This window comes from Rhinopithecus roxellana, chromosome 8 (genome assembly GCF_007565055.1).
Source record: "Rhinopithecus roxellana isolate Shanxi Qingling chromosome 8, ASM756505v1, whole genome shotgun sequence".
NCBI classification, from domain to species: Eukaryota; Metazoa; Chordata; class Mammalia; order Primates; family Cercopithecidae; genus Rhinopithecus; species Rhinopithecus roxellana.
Window position 1 is genome coordinate 40,351,137 of NC_044556.1, and position 25,895 is coordinate 40,377,031.

Genomic DNA, 25,895 nt, shown 5'->3' on the forward strand with positions numbered 1-25,895 from the left:
TTCGATTTCTCCTCTAACTCCCCTCAAAAATAGAATCCAAGATTACTATTATTTTCCTCCAGGCCTGATGTTTTTGAGTTCAGAGACAAGGAAAAGATTTGTCCCAGATGTTCGGCAAAGGTTCAGGAGCCCTGTCTCCTGTCATTCTTCAGGTGCCAGATTTCATCCTGTTCTCGGTAGGAGGAAAGGGGAAAAAGCCGGACTGAGGTGAAGATGCAAAGAGGGGGAGCGGATCCAAGTGTCCCTAGGCCTGTCAGTACCAGGTGATGATGACATGTGGCCTTCCGCGGGCAGGCCCAGCTTCAGGAAACCCACATGGGCAAACACCCAAACTCCCCGAAGTTGACCAACTTCAGCTCAATTAATCACATTATAAGAGGATTCCAGTGGCCTTGAATCCACGGATGCGTTTGTGGGAAGGAGTTCCGAAATCTCCACATGTCCCTCCTACCGCCGACTCAAACCCGATGGACAGTTTGGGGGTGCCTTCCCCGGATACTCACATCTCCCTTATGCAACTCCGGCGCCGCGATCTTCACGGGCTCTTTCCTCTTCTTTGGCTTGGGAAGCCCCAGCGGGGGACCGGCACCGCCAATTGGAGGGGGCAGACTGAGGCCAGGGCCTCGGGGCGAGGGCAACCCCAGTCCCAGTCCCTCCCCAACTCCCGCCGCTTCAGCCGGGCTCACGCCTGGAGGTGGGGGGAAGCCTCCCAGGCCGAAGGGCAAGGGGGGAGGAGGCTGAAGCCTGGGGTCTGCGGTGGGTGGGGGAAGCAACAGCGGCGGGGGAAAGGCTGGGGCCAGCATCTGAGGGGGCGGAGGCAGCAAGGCCGGGCCCTTGGGCGCAGGGAGAGAAGCGAACAAGCCCCCTAAAGCGGGCCCAGACGTAGGGGCCACCGCCTCCTCTTCCTCCGGCTCGGGCTCAGCCTCATCCGGCTCGCTCTCATCGCTGCTGGCGTAAGCAACCAGCGACATGGTGCCTCCCGCGTTTGGGGCGCCCTTGCCGGCAGATGAGGCCTACTTGAGACCGGGGATGCCCGGAGGCCTAGTAGGCCCCGCCACCCGGCGGGGCGGGGAATCGAAAAGTCCACCTGCTCCGTACTCTAGGGCTAGCCGCGGCAGAAGCTCATGGCTACGGCTGATTTCCACCGACAAGGCGTCCCTCTTCACTTAAGCTCCTAGTCTCGGGCAACTACACACAGCTAATGGCCGCCGGGTCACTCCGCCTCCTCCTTGCCCCACCAATAGAGGAACTACAACTCCCAGAGAACACTTTGGACACAGCCCGATTATCTGCCGCAGGGATCTCAGCGCAAGACACGGCGGGAGTTGGAGTCCGAGGAAGGATTTAGGCGAGAGCAGAGACAGACAGAAGAGAAACCCGCCTCTGACGCAGGGACACTTGGGGTGAGTAGTTTTTTTCGTCGCCTAACAATTCCGAGGTGACTACAAGCCCCACCGGTCACTACGGCAGTCACCGAGACGGATAAGAGAGCATTTCGGTACTTGAAGTTCCCTAGGGTAGCCCCTTGGCCACTAAGATTTCTGGGAGATGTGGTGCTCTTAGAGACTGCACGTGATGTCGGGAACGAAAGGGAGTCTGGGAAGCTGGCGGATTGGGGAAAATTGCTTAAAGGGAAAGTGATCTGTAAATGAACTGGTGAAGCTTCCCGGCTGGGGCTGGGAATTAGAATAAAACATCCCAAAAAGAGCAAGGGCCCAAGGGACCCGTACGAAATTGGGCTGCAAGCCAGAAAGAAGCGAGGCTGCAGGCCCAATAATAAGTATCTAAGATTTGAAATAAATGTGATGTAAGGAGGAGGAGGTGATCTCCCTCACCAGGATTGGGGTGCACATCCAGGAGCACACCTTACCCTGGAGCCTGGGGCCTGGCCTCCCTCTGCAACAACCAGTGAGACAAAGATGGGCAAGGCCCTGGCAGCCCCGGCCAGGTACTTGAGGTTAATCCCTTCTCAGCTCAGTGGGGTAAAGGGCTACCGTTCTGAGGAATCACTTGAGTCCGTCCTACCCGGGTGTGCCTCCCACCTATCCATTTGCAGGGGTCCTTTGCATTCCTTTACGTCTGTGAGTTTTGTCTCTTATGGCTTTGGGTGTGACCTTGTTAATTCTGTCTCTGTAAGTGCTCTTCCTTTCCATCCATGTTTATAGGTGTCCTTTTCCAGCCCATTTATGTCTGCTTGTAACGATCTGCTGTGCGCCTGTCCTTCCCTGTCCGCCTGTCCTTCCCTGTCCGCTTGTCATTTTGTATCCTTTTCTTGTTTACCCATCTCTGCCCCTTCCTGTCTGCCTGTGACTGAGTGCCCTCTACTTGTCTGCCCTATATGTGTGTGTCCTTTACATGCTAATCCATCTCTGTGTGGGCACCATCTCCCTGTTCCCAGATTGCAGAAAATTATATTGAGCAAAGTCAGAGAAAAGGCTGTTGAAGTTTTGGGAGGAGGCTGAAGAGAAAATTGGAAAGGTTGATGAGGAAGGACAATGATGACCACAATGCAGAGAGATAGTGAAAGGCCCAAGCTTGAATCCTCTTATCAGACGAGCCTGATATGGGGCCCCTCCTCCCCAGTCTTTCCAGCCTTCAGAGACAAACTCCATGCTGCCTTCTCCATGAAGGCTCCTTAGAGCTATCTCCTCCCTGCTCTGGATGCCAGAGCATTTTTGCGTGTGTGTGCACCTGTGCTCAAACTTTGATGTGCATAAGCATCACTAGGAAAGCTTCTGAAAAATATAAATTCCTGAAATCTAGCCTAAGAGATTCCTATTCAGTAGATGTGGGTGGGGCCTGGAAGCCTGGATCTGTAAGAAACTCCTCAGTTGGTTGCAAACCAGGCACTGAGGACCACATTGAGAAACTAGACCATCAAGTCTTACCTCACAGCTAGTATGCCTTGCACAATGCTGATTTCTAAAACCTGCTTTCAAATCTAGGTTCCCCAATGTACTCTGGTGACTTTGTGCCATCACTTCTCTGAGTCTCACTTTCCTCCTTTGAAAACTGGATAAAGTAGGCCGGGTGTGGTGGCTCACGCTTGTAATCCCAGCACTTTGAGAGACCAAGGCGGGTAGATCACAAGGTCAGGAGTTCGAGACCAGCCTGGCCAAGATGGTGAAACCCCGTCTCTACTAAAAATACAAAAATTAGCCGGGTTCGGTGGCAGGCGCCTATAAGCCCAGCTACTCGGGAAGCTGAGGCAGGAGAATTGCTTGAACCCGGGAGGCGGAGGCTGCAGTAAGCCAAGATGGCACCACTGCACTCCAGCCCAGCCAACAGTGCAAGACTCCATTCCGTCTCAAAAAAAAAAAAAAGAGAGAGAGAGAGAGAGAGAAATGGATAAAGTAGGTCGGGCGTGGCAGCTCATCAGCCCATGCCTGTATCCCAGCACTTTGGGAGGCCGAGGCAGGCAGATCTCCTGAGGTTGGGAGTTCGAGACCAAAGTGACCAATATGGAGAAGCCCCGTCTCTACTAAAAATACAAAAATTAACCGGGTGCAGTGGTGGGCGCCTGTAATCCCAGCTACTCAGGAGGCTGAGGCAGGAGAATCACTTTGGGAGGTGGAGGTTGTGGTGAGCCGAGATCACACCATTGCACTCCAGCCTGGGCAACAAGAGCGAAATTCAGTCTCAAAAAAAAAAAAAAAAAGAATGAAGTATTACGGAGCCCTGTCCTACTTCTGTGAGAAATGCCTGATATTAACACACAGTGAAATGATTTAGAGCTAAGAGAAATGATTGTCCTTGTTGTTTGTCAACACATCTTGCCACCTTGCAGAGAAGCCCCTAAGGGACAGGGATCTGTCTCAAATGTTTTCTTTTTTTTTTTTTTTTGGAGATAGAGTCTTGTACTGTCGCCCATGCTGGAGTGCAGTGGCGCAATCTTGGCTCACCGCAACCTCCGCCGCCCAGCTTCAAGCTCTTTAGGAGGCCAAGGTGGGAGAATCCTTTGAGTCTTAAGAGTTAGAGACCAGGTGTGGTAAAACCTTGTCTCTACAAAAAAAAAAAAAAAAAAAAAAAAGACCAGGAAAAAAAAAGCCGGGCATGGGCTTGGTGGTACGCACCTGTACTCTCACCTCGTTGGGGAGGGCTGAAACAGGAGGATCGCTTGAGCCTGGGAGGTTGAGACTGCAGTTTGCAGTGAGCTGAGATCGCACCACTGCACTCCAGCCTGGGTGACAGAGCATGACCCTGTCTCAATAAAAATTTTAAAGGATAGAAATTTAGGCCGGGCGTGGTAGCTCATGCCTGTAACCCTAACACTTTGGGAGGCCGAGGCGGGCAGATTGCCTGAGCTCAGGAGTTCGAGACCAGCCTGGGCAACACAGTGAAACCCCGTCTCTACTAAAAATACAAAAAAGTTAGCTGGGCGTGGCGGCATGCGCCTGTAGTCCCAGCTGCTTGGGAGGCTAAGGCAGGAGAATTGCTTGAACCTGGGAGGCGGAGGCTGCAGTCAGCCAAGATCACGCCACTGCACTCCAGCCTGGACAACGGAGCAAGCCTCTGTCTCAAAAAGAAAAAAAAAAAAGAATAGAAATTTGTAACTGGTACGTCTATGACCCTTTCAAAAGTAATCATAATAAAAGTTTTCCAGTAAAAGAGAATGAAATGAACAAACATATATGTTTCCCTCCTAAAACCCTACTGAAACATCAGTAAAGATTTTTTTGAAAAGGCATTAAAGATCATTTTGAAAAACTTAAACCCACAAAGATGGAGAGTTCAGAAGAGAAGAAAACACAGTAACATTTTGGAAGGTGGAAAAGAGATGCACCAGAGGTAATTGGGCACATCCAAGAGAGCTGAGAACCAAGGTGGCCTTGGGAAATGCTGAGAATCAATGTTTAGAGTCTGATACCAGGGAGTCCCCCTAAAAACTCCCAACCAGATCACCCTGATAGAAAGGTTTTTCTTTTATTTTTTTTGAGACAGAGTTTCGCTCGTTGCCCAGGCTGGAGTACAATGGCACAACCTTGGCTCACCACAACCTCTGCCTCCTAGGTTCAAATGATTCTCCTGCCTCAGCCTCCCTAGTAGCTGGGATTACAGGTATGTGCCACCACGTCCGGCTAATTTTTGGTTTTTCTTTTTTTTTGAGGCAGTCTTGCTCTGTCGCCCAGGCTGGAGTGCAGTGGCGCGATCTCAGCTCACTGCAAGCTCCGCCTCCCAGGTTCACCATTTTCCTGACTCAGCCTCCTGAGTAGCTGGGACTACAGGCACCCGCCACCACGCCTGGCTAATTTTTTGTATTTTTAGTAGAGATGGGGTTTCACCATGTTAGCCAGGATGGTCTCAATTTCCTGACCTCGTGATCCACCCACCTTGGCCTCCCAAAATGCCAGGATTACAGACATGAGCCACGGCGCCCGGCCAATTTTTTGTATTTTTAGTAGAGACGGAGTTTCTCCATGTTGGTCAGGCTGGTCTCGAACTCCCGACCTCAGGTGATCCGACCACCTCAGCCTCCCAAAGTGCTGGGATTACAGGCATGAGCCACCGCACCTGGCCATGATGTAAAGTTTTTAGTATGACAAGCCCCAGCCAGGTACTCAGAGGTACAAAGTGGCTTTTCTAGCCCACTGCTGTTATTCATGAGCAGGAATCAAGGGTTATATATTGAGGAAAGCCTCTAATAAAAATAATAGAGATAAAACAAACAGGCTACTCTGCCCAGCTAAATTTTTTTATTTTTAGTAGAGACAAGGTCTCACTAAAGAGGCTACCGGCCTCTTGACGGGGCTCATCTTGAGCTCCTGAGGTCAAGCAATCCTCCTGCCTCAGCCTCCCAAAATGCTGGGATTACAGGATTACAGGCATGAGCCACCATGCTCGGCCTGTTTTCTTTTTCCTTATATGAAACTGTTGTTCATGTAATTATTTGTTTTCCTATTGTTTGTCCTTTTCTTTATTGATTTGTAAGAGTTTTTTAGTGTCTTGAGATATATATATATATATATATATATATTTTTTTTTTTTTTTTTTCCTTCAGGAGCTCACTGTGACATCCAGATGGGAGTGCAGTGGCGCTATCTGGGCTCACTGCAGCCTTGACCTCCCCAGCTCAAGCAATCCTCCCACCTCAGCCTCAGGAGTAGCTGGGACCTTACAGACCCATTGCCACCAAGCCCGGCTAATTTTTGTATTTTTTATTTTTTTTAATAATTTTTTTTTTTTGAGACAGAGACTCTGTCGCCAGGCTGGAGTGCAGTGGCACGATTTTGTCTCACTGCAACCTCCGCCTCCTGGGTTCAAGCAATTCTCCTGCCTCAGCCTCCCGAGTAGCTGGGACTATAGGCACGTGCCACCACACCCAGCTAATTTTTGTATTTTTAGTAGAGCCGGGGTTTCACCATGTTGGCCAGGATGGTCTCGATCTCTTGACCTCGAGATCCGCCCACCTCGGCCTCCGAAAGTGCTGGGATTACAGGTGTGAGCCACCACGTCTGGGCTTTTTATTATTTTTTATTTTTTGGAGACAGAGTCTCACTCTGTTGCCCAGTCTGGAGTACAGTGGCACAATCTCAGCTCACTGCAACCTCCGCCTCCTGGGTTCAAGTGATTCTCCTGCCTCAGCCTCTCGAGTAGCTGGGATTACAGGCATGTTCCACCATGCCCGGTTAATTTTTGTATTTTTAGTAGAGACAGGGTTTCACCATGTTGGCCAGGCTGGTCTCAAACCCGACCTCAGATGATCCCCCTACCTCCGCTTCTCAGTGTGCTGGGATTACAGGTGTGAGCCACTGCGCCCTGCCTGTATTTTTTTGTAGAAACATTTTTGCCATGTAGCCCAGGTCTTGAACTCCTGAGCTCAAGGATCTGCCTGCCTCAGCCACTCAAAGTGCTGGGATTATAGGCGTGCGCCACTGCGCCTGGCCTCTTGATATAATCTTATTTTGGTTTCCATGTATACTTTGAATTTTAAAGATACCGTGGGAAAAAAAAAAAAAGCTGGGGGGAAAAAAGCAAGGAGAGATCAGGGAAGGATAAAATTTGGAGAAAAATAAAAGCTCACAAACAGGAACGATGAAGTCAGACCAGGATCAGGGTGTGTCAGGGTGACTGACAGGCCCCAGGGCTGAAGAGCAAAGGATTCATGGATGAGCCTCTTTCTCGTCCTGGCCAGCCACCTGTCATTGTCATCTTTAGAACTACTCCCATCCCCCAACACTCATCCAGGGCCTGGCACACACCTAACAATGCCCAAGGAATATATGTGAGAGTGAATAAATGAATGACCGGGTGAATGAGTGAAGCCCTGAGCCCATAGGCAATGTGGTGGCAGAAATGGCCTTTCAGCCCCCACCCTGCCATCTGTCCTCTACAGAACCACAATCAGCCTCCACCAGCCTGGCCAGAGCTACTGCCCAGCATGTGGGGAGGCTACCTCTACCCTGAGAGAGAGGGCTCAATCTTATTAGTCCAGAAAAGAGGACTTGGCCCCTCCTCACTCACATGCCTTCCTGAGTCCTCTCCTCCCCAGGCCTCTGTCCCCAGTGTCTCACCAGAAACACCCTTGTGGGAAAGGGCTGAAGAGTATGACCAGGCATGCTCAGAGCCATGGCAAATCTGTTGGCCTGACTCTGGCTGCACATCACATTACTTTAATCTCCAGGGACCACAGGAATGCAGACATACCTGGGGGCTGTGGCTGTACAGAATGGTGGGCTTCTCATCTAACATATGGCACCCCTGTCTATAGGCAGCAAAGTTACTTCCAGAACTGCTTGTCAGCAAACTCCTGCAAACAATATTGCTATGAATGGCCTTATATCTTTTTCACTTTGCAAAGTGGAAAGAAAAATGGTGAGAGATCCTCATTCCTGAATAAGATGAAATGTATGCAGTATTATTTACTACTGCATTGTCTGTGTTATCAAAAGAAACAACCTAAATGCCCATCAAGAGGGGACTAGTTAAATAATGTGTAATAGTTCCAGTCCTGGGATGCAAGTAAAATAACAATTTATGATACAGAAAGATTATAAACTATTACCATTAAAATGAATGGGGTGGCAGGGCACAGTGGGGTGTGGTGGCTCACACCTGTAATCCCAGCACTTTGGGACACTGAGGTGGGCAGATCACAAGGTCAGGAGTTTCAGACCAGCCTGACCAACATGGTGAAACCCCGTTTCTACTAAAAATACAAAAATTAGCCGGGCATGGTGGCAGGCACCTGTAATCCCAGCTACTCGGGAGGCTGAGACAGGAGAATCACTTGAACCTGGGAGGTGGAGGCTGCAGTGAGCGGAGACCGTGCCACTGCACTCCAGCCTGGGTGACAGAGCAAGACTCCTTGTCAAAAAATAAAACAAAAAAAGAATGGAGTATGGGGTGGATCTTTATGTACTAATATGGAGTCTCAAAATATATTGCTGAGTAAAAAAGAGCAAAGTGTATATGGTGTGTCACAATTTGTGTAAAGGAAATAGATACTCTGCATTTGCTTGAAAATTAGAAATAATATTACTGGAAGAATATACACAAAATTAGTAATATTTCTGCCTCTAAGGAGAAAACTGGGTTGTAAGGGAGAGGGATAACATGGAGATGACTTTTCAGTAAATCACTCCCTTTACCTCCTAAAGTTTGCATCATTGGCATGTATTACCTACACAAAACATTAAACCAGATTTTAAAGATGGTGGCCTGGAACTCATGAAGATCTTCAGGTGCTTTGACCACTTCCTGCCCTACTAAGGGTGAAGATCTCTCCTTTGAGGGCCAAGGAGCCATTCATTGTCACCACAATTCTTGAAAAGAGCTGAAAAAAGAACCCAGCAATACAACTCCCCAGGAGCCTCCACAGTCCCTTCCCCATGCAGGTACATGTCACTCAGCCAGGACTGCTGCTGTCCTCCCTCTCTTGGCTTAGCAACTTCAGGCCCTTCCACCTCTGTACTGCTGCCAGATAAAACTACTAGAAATTCACCTCTACTCATGTCTTTCTCCTGGCCAAATCCTTTTATGGCAATTAAATCTAACTCTGGGGTGTCTGACTCAGGCACTTTTTTTTTTTTTTTTGAGATAGAGTCTCACTCTGTCGCCCAGGCTGGAGTGCAGTGGCGCGATCTCGCTCGGCTCACTGCAACCTCTGCTTCCTGGGTTCAAGTGATTCTCCTGCCTCAGCCTCCTGAGTAGCTGGGATTACAGGCACCCACCACCACACCCAGCTAATTATTTAACCTTATTTATTTTTATTTATTTATTTCTCTGGGTTTTTTTTTTGTTTTGTTTTGAGACGAACTCTCATTCTGTCGCCCAAGCTGGAGTGCAGTGGCACGATCTCGGCTCACTGCAACCTCTGCTTCCTGGATTCAAGTGATTCTCCTGCCTCAGCCTTCTGACTAGCTAGGACTACAGATGCACACCACCACACTCAGCTAATTTTTGTATTTTTAGTAGAGATAGGGTTTCACCATGTTGGTCAGGCTGGTCTCGAACTCCTGACCTCAGGTGATCCCCCGCCTCGGCCTCCCAAAGTGCTGGGATTACAGGCGTGAGCCACTGCGCCCGGCCATATCTTTTCATTCTTCAAGTGACTCCAATGTGCAGCTCTAGTCGACAGCCACTGCCCTGGAACAAATGTGTCCAATAGAACTGCAGTGATGGAAATGTTCTGTATATACGCTATACTAGTCATATGAGGCCACTGAACACTTGCAATGTGGCCAGTACAACTAAGGAACTGAATATTTAACTGGGCTTAATTTTAGTCAAATTAAATTTAACTTTTTTTTTTTTTTCTTTTTTGAGACAGAGTCTTGCCCCCAGGCTGGAGTGCAGTGTCACGATCTTGGCTCGTTGCAACCTCTGCCTGTCGGGCTCAAGTGATTCTCATGCCTCAGCCTCCCAAGTAGCTGGGACTATAGTTGTGCTCAACCACACCCAGCTAATTTTCGTATTTTTAGTAGACATGGGGTTTCACCATGTTGGCCAGGCTGGTCTTGAACTCCTGGCCTCAAGTGATCCACCCGCCTTGGCTTCCCAAAGTGGCCTGGCCTTTAATTTAAATGTAAATGGCCACACGTGTTGGCCAGTAGAGACTTAGAGAATAACTCTTCCAATTTTCCCTTTTCTAAAAAACAGAATCCGGCCAGGCGCAGTGGCTCACGCCTGTAATCCCAGCACTTTGGGAGGCTGAGGGAGGTGGATCACCTGAGATCAAGAGTTCAAGACCAGCCTGGCCAACATGGCAAAACTCTGTCTCTACTAAAAATACAGAAATTAGCTGGGCATGTAACTGTAATCCCAGCACAACTGTAATCCCAGCTACTCAGGAGGCTGAGGCGGGAGAATTGCTTAAACACGGGAGATGGAGATTGCAGTGAGATGAGATTGCACCACTGCACTCTAGCCTGGGCAACAGGCAAAAAAAAAAAAAAAAAAAAAAAGGACCATCTTTAAAAAAAAAAACTTTTTAATTATGTTGTATCTATATACAGAGGAGTTAGAAAACATAGGCATTTTAAAGAAAAATAGCTAATACTATAATACTAACAGCTAATAGCTAACACATGGTAACTAATAGTATCTGCCATGGGCCAGGCACTGCTCCAGGCATTTTACATATATCATATATATTAACTGGTTTAGCAGCATCCCTCTTTACAGAAGAGAAAACTGAGAAACAGAACGGTTGAGTAACTTGCTGCAGGTCACACAGCTGGCAAGTGGTATAGCTGGGATTCAAACCCAAGTAAGCTGACTCCCAACTCCATCCTAAACACCCTCACCCACTGTGGTACTGCCAGCTTTGTCAGGGCATAATGCCAGTACCTCAGAAGCTTACTGCGAAGGAATCCATTTTTTTCAAACCAAATATTACACAAAATCTAATATAACAATAAATACAGTGATAACCAATTTTATTAAGCACTCATTATGTCCCAGGCTCTATGCAAATAACTTCATTTATTTATTTATTTATTTATTTATGTATTGAGACCTAGTCTCACTCTGTCATCCACGCTGGAGTGCAGTGGCATGATCTCAGCTCACTGCAATCTCCACCTCCTAGGTTCAAGCGATTCTCCCCTCAGCCTTCTGAGTAGCTGGGATTACAGGTGGCCTGCCACCACACCTAGCTAATTTTTGTATTTTTTAGTAGAGATGGGGTTTCCCCATGTTGGCCAGGCTGGTCTCAAACTCCTGACCTCAAGTGATCCACCCACCTTGGCCTCTCAAAGTGCTGGGATTATAAGCGTGAGCCACCTCGCCCGGGCCTAAAGAACTTCAGTGTATTCATTCATTCAATCCTAATTACAACCCGTTTTCTGGAAATGAAACTGAGGCTCAGGGTCGTTAAGTGTCTTTCCTAAAGTTACACACAAAGTGTCTGTGGTGGTGGCAGTACTCAGGCTGTTACCTCTACAGCCCATACTCTCAACCACTCTGACTCCACATAGAATGCACAAAGGCAGGGCTGCTCTGTTATTTTGGGTGGCGTGGGTGGCAGTAGGCAATGGAGGCACAGTTTTCAAAGCCACTGGTCTAATCTAACCATTCTTCTCTTCTTCATTTTACAGAGGGTGTAACTTGGGCCAAGAAGTTGGTGATGTGAGCAGGTCATACAGTGTTGAGGGCCAAACCCCTCGACTCCGTTGGGAGTTAAAGGGAAGGAAGTGGACATTTCCTTTGAACCTATGAATGAGCAGGTGAGGTTTTATATTCTCATTTTTCACAGTGGAAGAAAATTTTGTTTAGAAATTCTAGTTAAGTAATTTACCCAAAGCCCTAAAGTGAGTAAACGGCCAGCAGGATTCAAACCAAGTCCCTTGACATGCCAAACCAGCTTCTTTTCACTACACCACCCCTTCCCCCATTACAGTAAACTCCACCTCTCTGCTCCTGTCAGCAACTTCCTGATCTGTACAGAAATAAGTTTGCCACCATTTTGCCTGACCTCCTCCAGAGACTCGCTTCAGGATCCTAGAGCCAGATCTGCACCCCACAACCTTATCTGCTTTGGGGCCCCAAGTCCCTCAACTTCTGTCCTGACCTCTTTCCCCACATAAATGTAGAAGTGCGCACCAACATCAACAGAATCATTTCACTGAGACATTTGTAAACTAGTTCCAACCTGGGCTGGTGGGTTGAGGGCTTGTGAGTTGTGTTGTTTAGGCGCTTACTACTCAAATGATGGTTCTAAGCAGCAGCAACAGCACCTTGGAGCACATTAGAAATGCACACACTCCGAACCTCCTGAATTAGAATCTACTTTTTGTTTTGTTTTTGAGATGGAGGTTCACTCTTGTTGCCCAGGCTGGAGTGCCATGGTGCCATCTCAACTCACTGCAACCTCTGCCTCCCGGGTTCAAGTGATTCTCCTGCCTCAGCCTCCCAAGTAGCTGGGATTACAGGCTCCTGCCACCACACCCAGCTAATTTTTATTTTGTATTTTTAGTAGAGACGGGGTTTTACCATGTTGGCCAGGCTGATCTTGAACTCCTGACCTCAGGTGATCCACCTGCCTTGGCCTCCCAAAGTGTTGGGATTACAGGCGTGAGCCACCGTGCCCGGCATAGAATCTACTCTTTTAAAAAGAGATTCCCAGGTGATTTGATTGCACGTTAACATCTGCAAAGCACTAGGTTAGATGTGAATCCCCGGGGAAGCAGGCTTATGCCCTTCTGTGTAACTGACCCTCTGCAGCTCTTGGCTTAGTTGTTAGGGGCAGCTGCGAGTTGGTTGATGATGTTACTGTAAGGAGAACTTGGATATTAAATTGCAACCAAGGTCTGGGAGATTACTGCAACAAAGGGAACCCTGGTTGTATTATTGCAACCAGCATCTGCATGGTGGACTGAATGAGAGGCCCAAGAGATTTTGCTGCAATAAGAATTTACAAGCCTATTTCCACTTCCAAACTGGCTATTATAATGCAACAAATGGAGAAATGGGAAGGGCTCTTGCTTTTTACTAAATTGAGTGTACCAAACTGGAAAATAGTTTAAAAGCATGTTTGTTGGCCGGGCGCAACAGTTGCTCACGCCTGTAATCCTAGCAGTTTGGGAGGCCAAGGCAGGTAGATCACAAGGTCAGGAGTTTGAGAACAGCCTAACTAACATGGTGAAACCCCATCTCTACTAAAAATACAAAAATTAGCCTGGCGTGGTGACACATGCCTGTAATCCCAGCTACTCAGGAGGCTGAGGCAGGAAAATTGCTTGAACCTGGGAGGCAGAGGTTACAGTGAGCCAAGATTGCACCATTGCACTCCAGCTCGGGCAACAGAGCGAGACTCCGTCTCAACAAAACAAAACAACAACAATTAAACAAACAAACCATGTTTGTTGAATTGAAATTGTGCACATTTATAATAATGACCTAGGCCGGGCGTGGTGGCTCACGCCTGTAATCCCAGCACTCTGGGAGGCCCAGGTGGGCAGATCACGAGGTCAGGAGTTCGAAACCAGGCTGACTAACATGGTGAAACCCCGTCTCTACTAAAAATACAAAAATTAGCTGGGCGTGGTGGCACACACCTGTAATCCCAGCTACTCAGGAGGCTGAGGCAGGAGAATTGCTTGAACCCGGGAGGCGGAGGTTGCAGTGAGCCAAGATTGCGCCACTGCACTCCAGCCTGGGCAACAGAGCGAGATTCTGTCCTAGATAGATAGATATCTAGATAGATAGAATAAAATAATCACTTAGACAGTTAAAGGAAACCTGTCCTGATGCTGGACTTAATCTGGAAACATCTTCAAGAACTTGTGACAAGATTCTCTGCTAACAAAAAGATTAGCCTGATAGAATCTGGACTATTACACTGACTGCATTTCAAAATGGAATGCATTGTAGAGTAAACACCAACTAGAACCTAGTTGCTCTGTTGCAACAAGTTTGAATGTGCTATGGAAACAAATCGACAAGCTTGTGGCTGAGGGCCTGCTTGGCTGTTTTCTTGCAATAGGACCTTCCAGAATGTCCCTCCTGTGCCAGCAGCCTGGTGTGCCTCTTATCACAAGGGGAACTATGGTTGAGAGGCCACACTGTTATAAAGGCAAAAGTTATGAAACATATTGCCATGGACATAAGGACAGCCAAGTGTCATGCAGGACTCTGGGAACAACTGCAGGCATCCCCTAATGACAAGCAGCCATTCTATGCCTCTGATGTTAGTTACCAGGGCAGTCATGTTATCCCATCTTACAGCAGAGGAAACTGAGGCTCAGAGTCCAGGAGGTTGTCCAAGTTCTCAGGACTGATGAACAGTAGGGTAGGATGTGGATTTGGAACTTTTGGCTACATCCTGGACTTCCTTGCAGGGAGACTTTGCATATGCTTTGAAATAGGATCAGGAAACGTGGTAAGAAAAACATGCATATTTTACCTATTCAAACCTAGCATATTTTGTTGCTAAATTTTAAGGACATGTAAATGCTGTAACATAAGATCCAAATATCTTATTTCTAAGGGAACATAGGTGTCTGGAATGTGGGCAAATATAGTGACAGCAAATCAAAGACGTAATTACAATAAAGTCTTATTTAGCGTAATGGAAGAGACCTAAGTTAAAGTTTTGGTTCTGTCACTTCTTAGCATATAACCTAGGCCAAAATGTAGTCTCTCAGAATTTGGCAGAATTCTACTCATTCTTTAATGCCCAGTTCAGTCACCACCTTTGTGAAGCCTTCCCAGACCCCCCTCCCTACCTCCTAAAAGAGGTAGCACCTGGCCCCTCAGTCTTCACAGTTTACTGAAAGGGTTGGGTTTATTGGCATTATACTGTAACCCACTAGAACTGAGCTCATCTTTGCGGGGTTAACTGGCCCTTGAGTCCAAGTCTCCTGGGCAAGACAGTAGCGTAGAGAAACGAGATCGAATGCACCCGGAAGGTGGCCAATTTGTGCCTCAACTCCTTGGCCATCTCCTGGCTACCAAATTCAAGCCTTTCCTCCTTAGCAAAGGCGGACGTAGGGCTCAAATCCCCGACGTTTCCAGGGCCACCCCACATACGGTAAGCACCGCGGGGTCCAGGGAAGACCCCAGTGCGCGGAGCGACACGGTGCCCACTCCTCTCGCCCTGGGCGCCTAGCACACTGCCAAGAACCGAGGGTGCCCAGTAAATATTCGTGGATTGAGATGGAGCAGAGGGCAGGCGGAAACCGCGTATAGACGTCCACACTTAACTGCGCTGGGGCCGCAGTGGTGAGCACTCCGCGGAGTCAGGGGAAGGGCGGGGGCCGCTCCGTCCAGCCGGGCGCCAGCTCCTCCCGGGCGGGCGGGCACCCACCGACAGCGGGGACACAAAGCCTGCTCGGCGAGCTCGGCGATCAGCTCCTTATGCCTGTGCCGCCACGCGCCGTCAGGCGGCTCCAGGTTGGGCGTTGGGCCGTGGCAGGCCCTGGGCGTCAAGAAGCTGCACGCATCAAACCGCCGCGGGAGGGAGCGCGAGGCGGGGGGGCGGGGGGAGGAGGAGGAGTGGGCCCGGGAGGAGGGAGGAGGAGGAGGAGGAGTGGGGACCGGGCGGGGGGTGGAGGAAGAGGCCTCGCGCAGAGGAGGGAGCAATTGAATTTCAAACACAAACAACTGCACGAGCGCGCACCCACCGCGCCGGAGCTTTGACCCGATCCACGCCCGCCCTGTCCGTGTGGCGCGCGGGCGGAGTCGCCGTGGCAGCGCCGGAGCTCGGGCCGGGGGCCACCATCGAGGCGGGGGCCGCGCGAGGGCCGGAGCGGAGCGGCGCCGCCACCGCCGCACGCGCAAACTTGGGCTCGCGCTTCCCGGCCCGGCGCGGAGCCCGGGGCGCCCGGAGCCCCGCCATGTCGCGATCCAACCGGCAGAAGGAGTACAAATGCGGGGACCTGGTGTTCGCCAAGATGAAGGGCTACCCACACTGGCCGGCCCGGGTGAGCTGCGCGGCCCGCCGCCCCCAACCCCCTGCGGGCTTGGGTTGCATAACACCGGGAAGGGCACGAGCGCTCCGCGCGGCGCGGGCAGAGGTGGGGGCAGGGGTGTTGTGGGTCTCCGACTCTTTCCCTGTAGCTTCCAAGCCCACCCGCCGGTTATATAATGATGGAGGCGGGCGGGGGTGGGGGTAGACACCTGGCGGGCACGGTGTCCGCGCGTAGTGGCGTGTGCACGGCGTGGGGATCCGAGGGCGCCGGTCACTTCCCGGCCCCCGGCTCCGCGTGCTCAGTTCCGCCCCCAGCCCCCATACTCCCAGAGGTTTCGAGCGCGAAGTCTGGCTTTGGGCCAGTCGTGTTATTCCTTCCCCCGACCCCAGGCGCCGCCACCACCCCTCTTAAGACCCCCTTAGAGACCCCCAGTTTGTTCGTTGATTGTCGCCCCCAGTTCAAACTCTTCTCTTCTTGGATAAATGGTTAAGAAGGATCCCAACCCGGAGAGGGCTAGATGAAGGCGGAGTTCGCTTCTAGGAAACTTTGGTTTGGGGCATCTGTAAGAGGTCTAAAGTTGGGAAGGTCGAAGGATCGTTGGGGGCGGCGTAAGGGGATCTACCTGGCTTGGAAATTATCCGTCAGAACCCATCAGCCCTCAGCTCCACAGAAATATTCCTCCATATGTTGCTAACTCAAATTTAGGATTGAGGTGACAGGTTCCCTTGTGGTATTAGGAAATCCAGCACAGACTGCCTCTTAGTAGGGGTTGGGGGAGCCGAAGTTCCTTCCCTGGCTCAGATGTGAAGATCTTCCGCCAGAACGGCGCAGTCTCTGCCATGTGGTTGATTCAGCCCGCCAGTATGAGCTCCCCCACAACCCCATCACCTGGCCAGGTGGGAGGGTGGGGCCCTGCAGCCGAACCTGGTGTGCTCATCATATTTCCCCTAAGGACTGAGACAGGTTAAGTAAGGAGGATGGGAGGTTGCCAGTTGCTGGAGGAAAGGAGTGGGGGTGAGGGTGGGGGCAGTGCACTTGGCACTTAAAGTTGGTGTAGAGGGGCCTTTGGTTTTGGGCGAGGGCATGACTCAGTATCCTAGAGAGCAGGACTGCTGTAGAGTGAAATCCAAGGGCAGAAGGACTACATGGCTTGTGGGGTGCTCTTCTCAGTGTAAGTCTGTGTCTGTCTGGCCCAGGCTCATTCAGGGTATCAGGCCAACTTTGGGGCCACTCAGAAAACTCAGAGACCCTTCCTCGCTCTGTACCCACTCCTTAGTAGTGTGCCTAATCCCACGTGCCTTCAGCTCCTGGTTCCCTGAAACTTTCAGATGGATCAAATGAGGACCAGCTTCTGCTAATGGGAGTGAAGTACAAAGAGAAGTGGGACTCTCCGTGTGCGAACTCTCGTGTACTTTACCCTGCACCCTTTGACCCCACTGGCTTCTTGGCCCAGATGCCAAGGCCCTGGTGGGCAGGACAAGAACTGAACCCAGGTCTCTACTGTTCCTACCTCCTGAGGGTGGGACAAAGTCCAGAGGCTGGATAAGCCCTGGGGAGGGGGTGTTAGCTGGAATGTAGGTTGCAGGGAACCCCTTCTGCATCCGGTAAGAGAGAAAAGGGGTAGGGACACAGAAGGACCCACACTGGCCCCTGTGAGGAAGACCTCAAGTTTCTGGTGGCCTTTGGAGTAAGGGCAGTCCTTGGGACTAGGGATCCCATCCTTTTCCTCTCCACTTTGGGCCTCCAGGACAGAAGGGAAGGACGGGGGAGGCAGCGTTTCTTCCTCTGTTGAGGCCTGGACCTTTTAGATAAAGTTAGAACTGGGGTAGGGAGATCAGACTGGATCTCAAAGCGATAGGACCCCACACTTTGCCTGTCTCCGGCTCTTGATTGTGATACTTGCAGGGAGGGCTACACCCAAGGCTGTTACCTCACAGACACAGTCCCCTTGTACTCCAAAAGAACAGACCTCAAGTCTCCTCACCATTCCTTGGACCGTGTCTTAGTCCCTAGAGAGGCAGAGCCTGAGGGGCCCTTCCTGAGATGGATGAGAAGAGGGAACCTCACTGACTCCCCCATCTCATAGGAAGCCCGAATCTTCAGCCATAAAGAATGCCCGTGCATGGATTTTCCTTCTTCAATCCCCTCTGCTGAGGAGGATGGGTGATTCTGGGTGAAACTAGAAGGGCCCAGTGCTTGAGAGAGAGCCCAGCCAGAGGGGCCACATGATAGGCAGGACCTGCCTGGAAGGATGGTGTGACTCCATCTTAACCTTCTCCTTTCCGTCTTCCGCCTGCCTAACTTCCTGGGGGATCTCCAAGTACTTAACAACCTCCAATACTTCAGAGATTTTCCCCCCGGTCCCTTTCTCCTTTGGCTGCTTCCTGTTTCACAGTCCCAGAAAACCTGGGCAGCCAGGTCACCCGTCTTTCCTCCCTGTGCCCCTTCCCCCTGTACCTTCTCTTTTCTGCCTCTTGGGCTTGCCACATTTTCCTGGCCCCAACTGTCTCCTGCCCCAGATTTTCCGGTTCCTGGGTCAGGTTGGGCCTCAGCCCTGGGTGTGGTGGTCAGAACCCTGGTTGGCAGCCAGTGTGTGCTTAGCCTTCCCTGCTGCCTTCCTAAGTGTTGAGTCTGTTTTTAGTTTGAGGCTGGGGGAGAGGTGTTCAGTTCTCTTTCCCCACTCTACCTGAAAACTTCAGATTCCTCTTTGGACCTCAGAGAGGGTCTGTGGCTTGGGAGGCTGGTATTTTATGTGTTCAAGCCTGTCTGATGGAATCGGGCAAATGCAAGGCCTGAGAAGGAACAACTTGCCTGGATCTGGAATGGTTAAGAGGTAGCCAAGTTCCCCTATTACTGGCTAGTGGAGGGGGTACAGTGGGGTCCCCAGCACTATTTGGCGCCACCCTGACCCAGTTAGCTTTGACTCACTTGTTCTGAGTCACAGCCTGGCTATAAAGGCACCGCCTGGAAGACAGATGTCTGTATTGGGGTACAGGGCTCCCCCGAGACCTCATATCCTCTACATCTAGGAAGAACTGTCCTCCACTTCCAAATGTAAGAAAGGACATTTCCTTTGTAGCTCGAGGAATAGAGGTGCCACTGTAGAAGGGATTTTCCCCCTTTTGGTTGAAGGGTTAGGAATTCCATTAAGTGAAAAGAGCACACCTCCCCTGGCCCTTCCTTCACAAGTGCCTACACTCTAGGTGAGGGAGCCAGGTGGGATGATGCTTTGCCGGGAGGTGCCTATCTGTTCGGGCCCGTCTTCCTCTCCCTTCCCTCTAGACCCATCCTTTATGTAGCTAGAAGTCAGCAGGGCTGGCATATCTGGTGTGCCTCATGCTATTTTTAATCCCTTTGGTTCTTTTGTTTCTCCCCCACTGCTGGGGCTAGGCAGCTGGTGGCCTCCTGGGTCCCCTGCCACACTATTCAGCTATCTGCCTCTGAGTTTGCTTTCCATGGGAAGCTCGGATGGCACGAGACCATGGCCAGGTAGCCGCTTTGCAGTCTGTGCGTCTGCAAAGAACTTCATTTCTCCTTATTTCTGACCCTTCACCCACCCACTCCCTCTGGCGAAGCCTCAGTTTCTCCTCTTGCATCACACATTTACTGTGGGCATCTTAATGCCCTGGCTCAGGTGTGGGTGCTGAAAATGCAGAGCTCTAAGTCCCCTGCTGGACTCCTAGTCTTAGACCCTTCAGTCCCCACCCCCACCTCTGGTTCTGGGTGCACACAGATCCACAGAAGAAAGGCCTAGGGAAGGCGTTTGCTATTATTGTCCTATGCCTGCCTCGTGGGATCTCTAAGCCCTAGGGGCGCTCGTTTTGTTTTTTGCTTCCCCCTGTTAAGAGGAGGGTGGGAGCTAGCTGGTAACAGGACCCAGGTGTCCTGGCTGAGGACTGGCTCCTCTGCCCCTGCTCCAGGTCTGGCTTCCTGAGAAGGACGCCCGCCTCCTCTCCGCACCCCCTGCAGCGGTAATCCAGCCCTAGCTGTGGTTACCAGCACAGCCGGGGACCCAGGTGCCAGACTGCAGGCTTGGGGGTGGGGTGTGTGTTAGTGTCCCCTCCTCCCCAATCCGGAGAGAAGGCCCGGGGGGGGAGGGGCAGTCACATTCCTTGTTGCTGAGTGGCCCCAGGGGCGGGGTTGGGTTGTCATGGCGATGGGGATCGTGTTTGTGGGGGGAGCTGCGTGCCTTTCCACCCCCTGCTCTCACACCCGGTGTCTCCTGGTTGTGGGAAGGGCCCATTTTGTGCTGGGCCTTCCTGGGGGGAAGGGCTGGACCTCTGTCCCCAGAGGCCACGGGGCAAGCAGGGAGGTGCCCAAAAGTCTGAAGATTCCAAGTCTGGGGCAAGATGCCCCTCAGATTCATGCCCAGGCCCCCACCCCCTCTCCTGGGTGTGTCTCAGCTCATTCCCATCCACCCTGTCTCCCCAGGCCCCCAGTTGGGCCCTCTGTCCCTGTCTCTGTGTGTTAATCACTGCCTTGGCCTTTCTGTCCCTCCTGTTTGCGCCTGGGGCCCCAGTCATCATGGCCACCTGGCTTCTGTCCCGCGGGAAGCCTGGCTGCTGGGGCTGCTGCAAGTGCTGCTGGGAGTTGTAGTCCTCACCCGCCCCATCTTCCCCCCACCCACCCCTGGCTCAGCTTGTCCTGGGCTTCCAGGCCTGATCTGGGAGAGGCTGGTGAGGCCACTGCCTCTGGATTCCCTGACCTCAGACTTCTGCACCTCTCACCTTCACCACAGCACTCCTCACCACGGGCACACGTGGGGCACGGGATTTAGTCAGGTGATCTAAGTCCAAGACCTGGTCCTCAACAACTTGCTATGTTATTTTGGGCAAATCACTTGTTTTCTGGGTTCAGTTTCCTCATCTGTAAAATGAGAGTTTGACTGTGTGCCTTCCCTAGAAGCCTTTCGGCGGGTGTTGGATAGCCAGCCCTTTAACCTCACCCCTCCACTTCAGCGAGAGCAGCTTGCTTTTATCTGTTTGATAAATTCATTCAGTAAATAATTGTATACCTACTGTATGCTAAGCACCGTGCTGCAGATAAAAGCAGAGCTGGTCTCTGACCTTGGGGCTGGTCTAGTCCAGGTAGTTTACATAAATGTCAAGTAATAATACGAATCAGTGTAAAATTAGAACTGGGAAAGCACTGTAAAGGGGAGGTCTTAGGAAAGAGTTTTACCTAGCGAGTCAGCCGGGCCAGGAGTGATAGGGAAGCTTTCTGGAGGAAGTAATGGCGGAGCTGAGGCTGGAAGGATGATCAGGAGTGAGTGAGTATTAGAGGCTGCAAGAACCATGGTCAGAGCGGAAAGGACAGTGTACTGGGAAAGGCTGATGATGTGTAGGATGTACCATGTGCCAAGTTATGGTCATTTCATCCTCACAGCCCTATAGCTTTAGTACTATGACTGTCTCCCTTTTACAGATGAGGAAACTGAGGCAGAGAGAGGTTCAGTAAGTTGCCCAAAGTCATACAGGTGGGGGCAGAGTTGGGATTCAGATCTTGCCATTGTGCAGAAGGGGTGAACAAGTGGGCCCTAGAGTCCTTAAAAGGTATTGAAGGGTTTTGAAGCAAGGGGACAAAATCCTTGGACCAACATTCCCAAAGGCCCACTCTGGCTGCATTGTGGAGAATAGATTGTGGAAAATGGAGACTGTGAGAAGAGTTAGAGGCAGTGGTTTTCGTCCAGGCAAGAGATGACAGTAGTTGGACCAAGGTGATGGCAAAGTCAGGGGGCTTTGTGGCGAGACATGTTGGGAGGCAAAATGGGTGCTGTCTGGCTGGCGAAGGAGAGGGAGGGATTCCTGGGTTTCTGTTGGGTGTTCATGTCTGACATTTGAATAAAGTGTCTGCTAGAAATGGTCCAAAAGCCATCTGGCTGACTATCCTGGGTCCCTCTCAGTCTGATTTGATATAAATGTGCCTTGGAGGTCAGCACCCCTGCCTCAGACTCAAAACCTCAGGACTCTAGCTGACCTCACCCCCTCATCTCACCCCAGATTGACGAGATGCCCGAGGCTGCCATGAAATCAACAGCCAACAAATACCAAGTCTTTTTTTTCGGGACCCACGAGACGTGAGTGGAGGCCAAAGGGGTATTGGTCGGGAGAGCCCCGGGCGGACTACTTTGGGGAAGGAGAGGTGGTGTTGGTACCCCTTTCATGTCGGGCTGTGCAGCTCAGGGGCAGTGAGGGGCTTGAGAGCACAGTCTCCCATCTCTCACCAGGGCATTCCTGGGCCCCAAAGACCTCTTCCCTTACGAGGAATCCAAGGAGAAGTTTGGCAAGCCCAACAAGAGGAAAGGGTTCAGCGAGGGGCTGTGGGAGATCGAGAACAACCCTACCGTCAAGGCTTCCGGCTATCAGGTGAGCCACCGCCTGCCCCAGAGACCCCCTGGAAAGCAGATGTGGCCATGGGCTCTGGCAGCCCCCGGCCCACAGATGATGCTTAGTCTTCAGAAACTCCAGGGCTTTCAGGGTAGGAGCTAATCGGGGTGGTGGGAAGGGGGCTTCCTGCAAGAGGGGATAGGGTTGGGCTGTGTGGCGTAGTTGTGGTTAGGGACAACTGTGAGGCAGCAGTCTGGGGGGCAAGAACAGGATGGAGGCGGTAAGTGGGGACAGGCCTTTGTTGGGCCCAGTGTGAGTATAGGACACGGCCTTAACTCTTTCCACGAAGGCTTCCAGGAGGAGGTGCTTGTGAGCCGGGCAGGACGAGGCGGGAGGGTGGGGGGCGGGGGTTGGCGGGGAAAGGGTCCTAGCTCCCTTTGGGAGAAGTTGACCCGAGGTTTTGCCTCCTGCTCCAGCCCTCCCCCCTCCTGCACAGAGCCCTGCCTGCCCGGCCAGTGGGTTTACCCCGGGGCTAATCCGACAGAGGTGGGTCTCAAATCACTCGTGAGACTGGGCACCTGGGTGGGGGTGGGGGAGAGGCGGGAAAAGGAAGGAGTGAGTGGCCGAGGGAGGGTCTGGGGAGGGGGCCCAGCATGGCAGCGACTGGTGCCACTCAGCCTGTGCTGTCTCTGCTGCAGTCCTCCCAGAAAAAGAGCTGTGTGGAAGAGCCTGAACCCGAGCCCGAAGCCACAGAGGGTGACGGTGATAAGAAGGGGAATGCAGAGGGCAGCAGCGACGAGGAAGGGAAGCTGGTCATTGATGAGCCAGCCAAGGAGAAGAACGAGAAGGGAGCGCTAAAGAGGAGAGCAGGGGACTTGCTGGAGGTAACTGCTGCCTGCCTAGGGCCTGGGCCCCCCTCAGCATTCCCCATGGGGTATCCCACAAGAGCAGGGCTTTGCCTCAGGGGTGTCCAGTCTGAGAGGTAGATCCAGCCTCTAGCTTGGGGAGTCCCCAGCTGACGAGATGGGACACAGAAGTCATTTCAGCTAGTAAGGCTGGGGAAGGACTGGGTGTCAGCCTGGGAAGGAGCCCTGGAGGAGAGGAGTGGGTGGCTGGTGGCCTCCCTCTCCAGCCTCAGCCCGCTTCCTCTGTCGATCCTGCCTAGGACTCTCCTAAACGTCCCAAGGAGGCAGAAAACCCTGAAGGAGAGGAGAAGGAGGCAGCCACCTTAGAGGGCGAGAGGCCCCTTCCTATGGAGGTGGAAAAGAATAGCACCCCCTCTGAGCCCGGCTCTGGCCGGGGGCTTCCCCAAGAGGAAGAAGAAGAGGAGGAGGAAGAGGAAGAGGCTGCCAAGGAAGATGCTGAGGCCCCAGGCATCAGAGATCATGAGAGGTGAGTGAGCCCCCTGACCCCTTGGCAGCTGGACTAGTGGGGGCCGGTCACTCTCGGAGAGGAGGATGAAGAGGGCCTGCAGTGGCCAGCCCTGGGGAGGTGGGGTGGGCTCTCCTAGGAGATGGGCACTGGCTGGGGCAAGGCCAGGCCAAGGCCACACCATTAACCCTTCTCCCCTCCAACCCTCCCTCACAGCCTGTAGCCACCAATGTTTCAAGAGGAGCCCCCACCCTGTTCCTGCTGCTGTCTGGGTGCTACTGGGGAAACTGGCCATGGCCTGCAAACTGGGAACCCCTTTCCCACCCCAACCTGCTCTCCTCTTCCACTCACTTTTCCCACTCCAAGCCCAGCCCATGGAGATTGACCTGGATGGGGCGGACCACCTGGCCCTCACCTCTAGGTCCCCATTCTCCTATGATCTGAGTCAGAGCCATGTCTTCTCCCTGGAATGAGATGAGGCCATTGTGTTCCTTCCGCTTGGAGCTATTTTCCAGGCTTCTGCTGGGGCCTGGGACAACTGTTCCCACCTCCTGACACCCTTCTCCCACTCTCCTAGGCATTCTGGAACTCTGGGTTTGGATCAGAGGTAGGAATGGAAAAGATGGAGCATAAACAGCAGGGTGGGCTTGTGGGGCCTGGGAGGGGCAATCCTCAAATGGGGCATAGGGACAGCACAGGAGGGCAGCCTCCTCCTGAGCTCCTGTCCCCTGCTACACCTATTATCCCAGCTGCCTAGATTCAGGGAAAGTGGAACAGCTTGTAGGGGAGGGGCTCCTTTCCATAAATCCTTGATGATTAGCAACACCCATTTTCCCTTTTGCCGACCCAAGAGTTTTGGGAGTTGTACTTAATCATCAAAAGACTTTGGGGCTTCCTAGTTGTTTGGGCCAAGGACCTGAGACCTGAAGGGTTGACTTTACCCATTTGGGTGTGAGTATTGAGCATCTGTCCCCCTTTAGATCTCTGAAGCCAGAAATGGGATGCTTGGGAAGACCCCTAGCTGTCCTTTTCCCCCTCCGCACAGTGCTCAAGGCCAGCTCATAGTCATATATTTCACCCAGACATAAAAGAAAAGACACATTTTTTAGGAAATGTTTTTAATAAAAGAAAACTACAAAAAAAAATTTTAAAGACCCCTAACCCTTTGTGTGCTCCCCATTCTGCTCCTTCCTTCCCCATTGTTGCCCCCATTTCTGAGGTGCGCTGGGAGGCTCCCCTTCTACTTGGGGCTTGATGACTTTCTTTTTGTAGCTGGGGCTTTGGTGTTCCTTCCAGTGTCATTTCTCATCTACATACCCTGACCTGGCCCCCTCAGTGTTGTCACCAGATCTGATTTGTAACCCACTGAGAGGACAGAGAGAAATAAGTGCCCTCTCCCACCCTCTTCCTACTGGTCTCTCTATGCCTCTCTACAGTCTCGTCTCTTTTACCCTGGCCCCTCTCCCTTGGGCTCTGATGAAAAATTGCTGACTGTAGCTTTGGAAGTTTAGCTCTGAGAACCGTAGATGATTTGAGTTCTAGGAAAATAAAACCCGTTGATTACTATATTGGATTCTGACTGATTCTTTGGGGCGTATTGGTTAACTGAAGACAGAAAGTGGGGTAAGGGAATGCAAATGGTTTCCAGATCATCTCAGATTGAGGTAGAGGGTGTCAGCCTCCTCCATTCTTAGGCATTTGGAAATCCAAACTTCTTGTGGGCAGAGTCCTAGAATAAACCACACCATTCATTCTGCCTTTCCTGCCCAGCCACTGTTTAACGCACCTGGGGGAGTTTTTTTTTTTTTTTAAAAGGGTTGGCACAAGAAGTGGGGTGTGGGAGGATACCAGTATCGGCCACAGCCCAAGATGAAGTGGGAGTTTGGAGGCTGATTGTATAAACAACTTTGACCCCAAAGGTCAAGTCAAATAATAGGATAACCGTTTCTCCTTGCTAATGCTAGGGGCACCTGCCACCCTTAGCTGGTGATGGGGTGGTAGGGGGAGGAGGTTGGTAGGGTGAAATCCCGATAGTACTCCCCGAGTTAGGTGGAATGACTGGCTTAGATCATTTCTGTTTCCTTCCAGATCTGACATTTTGTAACTAGATCGGCTACTAGCATTGGAAGGGCCCACTTTTCATCCCTTTCTCTAGAAAGCCTACCGGCAGTTTTTGAATCTGCCCTGCCCCCACTCCAGCAGAAAGTCAGGGAGAGCATTGGCTGTAGCCCTGTCTGGAAAGGGCGGCCCTTCGCCTTGAACAGGAAGCCAGAACCACTTAGAAAATGGAGCCTTCTTCTCTAGAAACTACAATTCCCAGCGGCCTCCACGCAGAGCATGCGCGGGA

At 51.5% G+C, this 25,895-nt stretch overlaps 2 protein-coding genes across 6 annotated transcripts in view; one reads left to right on the forward strand and one right to left on the reverse strand.

Annotated features, from left to right (window-relative positions):
• The window catches only part of PRCC (proline rich mitotic checkpoint control factor), a 36,371-nt gene extending 35,073 nt beyond the window's left edge, over nt 1-1,298 (reverse strand). For both annotated transcript variants that reach the window (XM_010381287.1, XM_030935826.1), the window contains exon 1: nt 504-1,298. In XM_010381287.1, the coding sequence (XP_010379589.1) occupies nt 504-971 (468 nt within the window). In that variant the 5' untranslated portion in view covers nt 972-1,298. The remainder of the gene's footprint in view (nt 1-503) is intronic.
• HDGF (heparin binding growth factor) lies at nt 1,278-25,114 on the forward strand. 4 transcript variants are annotated; one of them, XM_030935829.1, is made up of 7 exons: nt 1,278-1,403; nt 11,538-11,666; nt 21,851-21,927; nt 22,078-22,216; nt 22,876-23,061; nt 23,343-23,569; nt 23,765-25,114. In XM_030935829.1, exons 2-7 carry the CDS (start codon nt 11,655-11,657, stop codon nt 23,769-23,771), a joined length of 648 nt encoding a protein of 215 aa, XP_030791689.1. In that variant the 5' UTR covers nt 1,278-1,403; nt 11,538-11,654; the 3' UTR covers nt 23,772-25,114. The 4 variants fall into 4 exon arrangements, with proteins under 4 accessions (XP_030791689.1, XP_030791690.1, XP_030791687.1 ...); XM_030935830.1 differs by lacking the exon at nt 1,278-1,403 and adding an exon at nt 8,603-8,834; XM_030935827.1 differs by lacking the exons at nt 1,278-1,403; nt 11,538-11,666 and adding an exon at nt 15,464-15,956.
• Nucleotides 25,115-25,895: the final 781 nt, after the last annotated feature.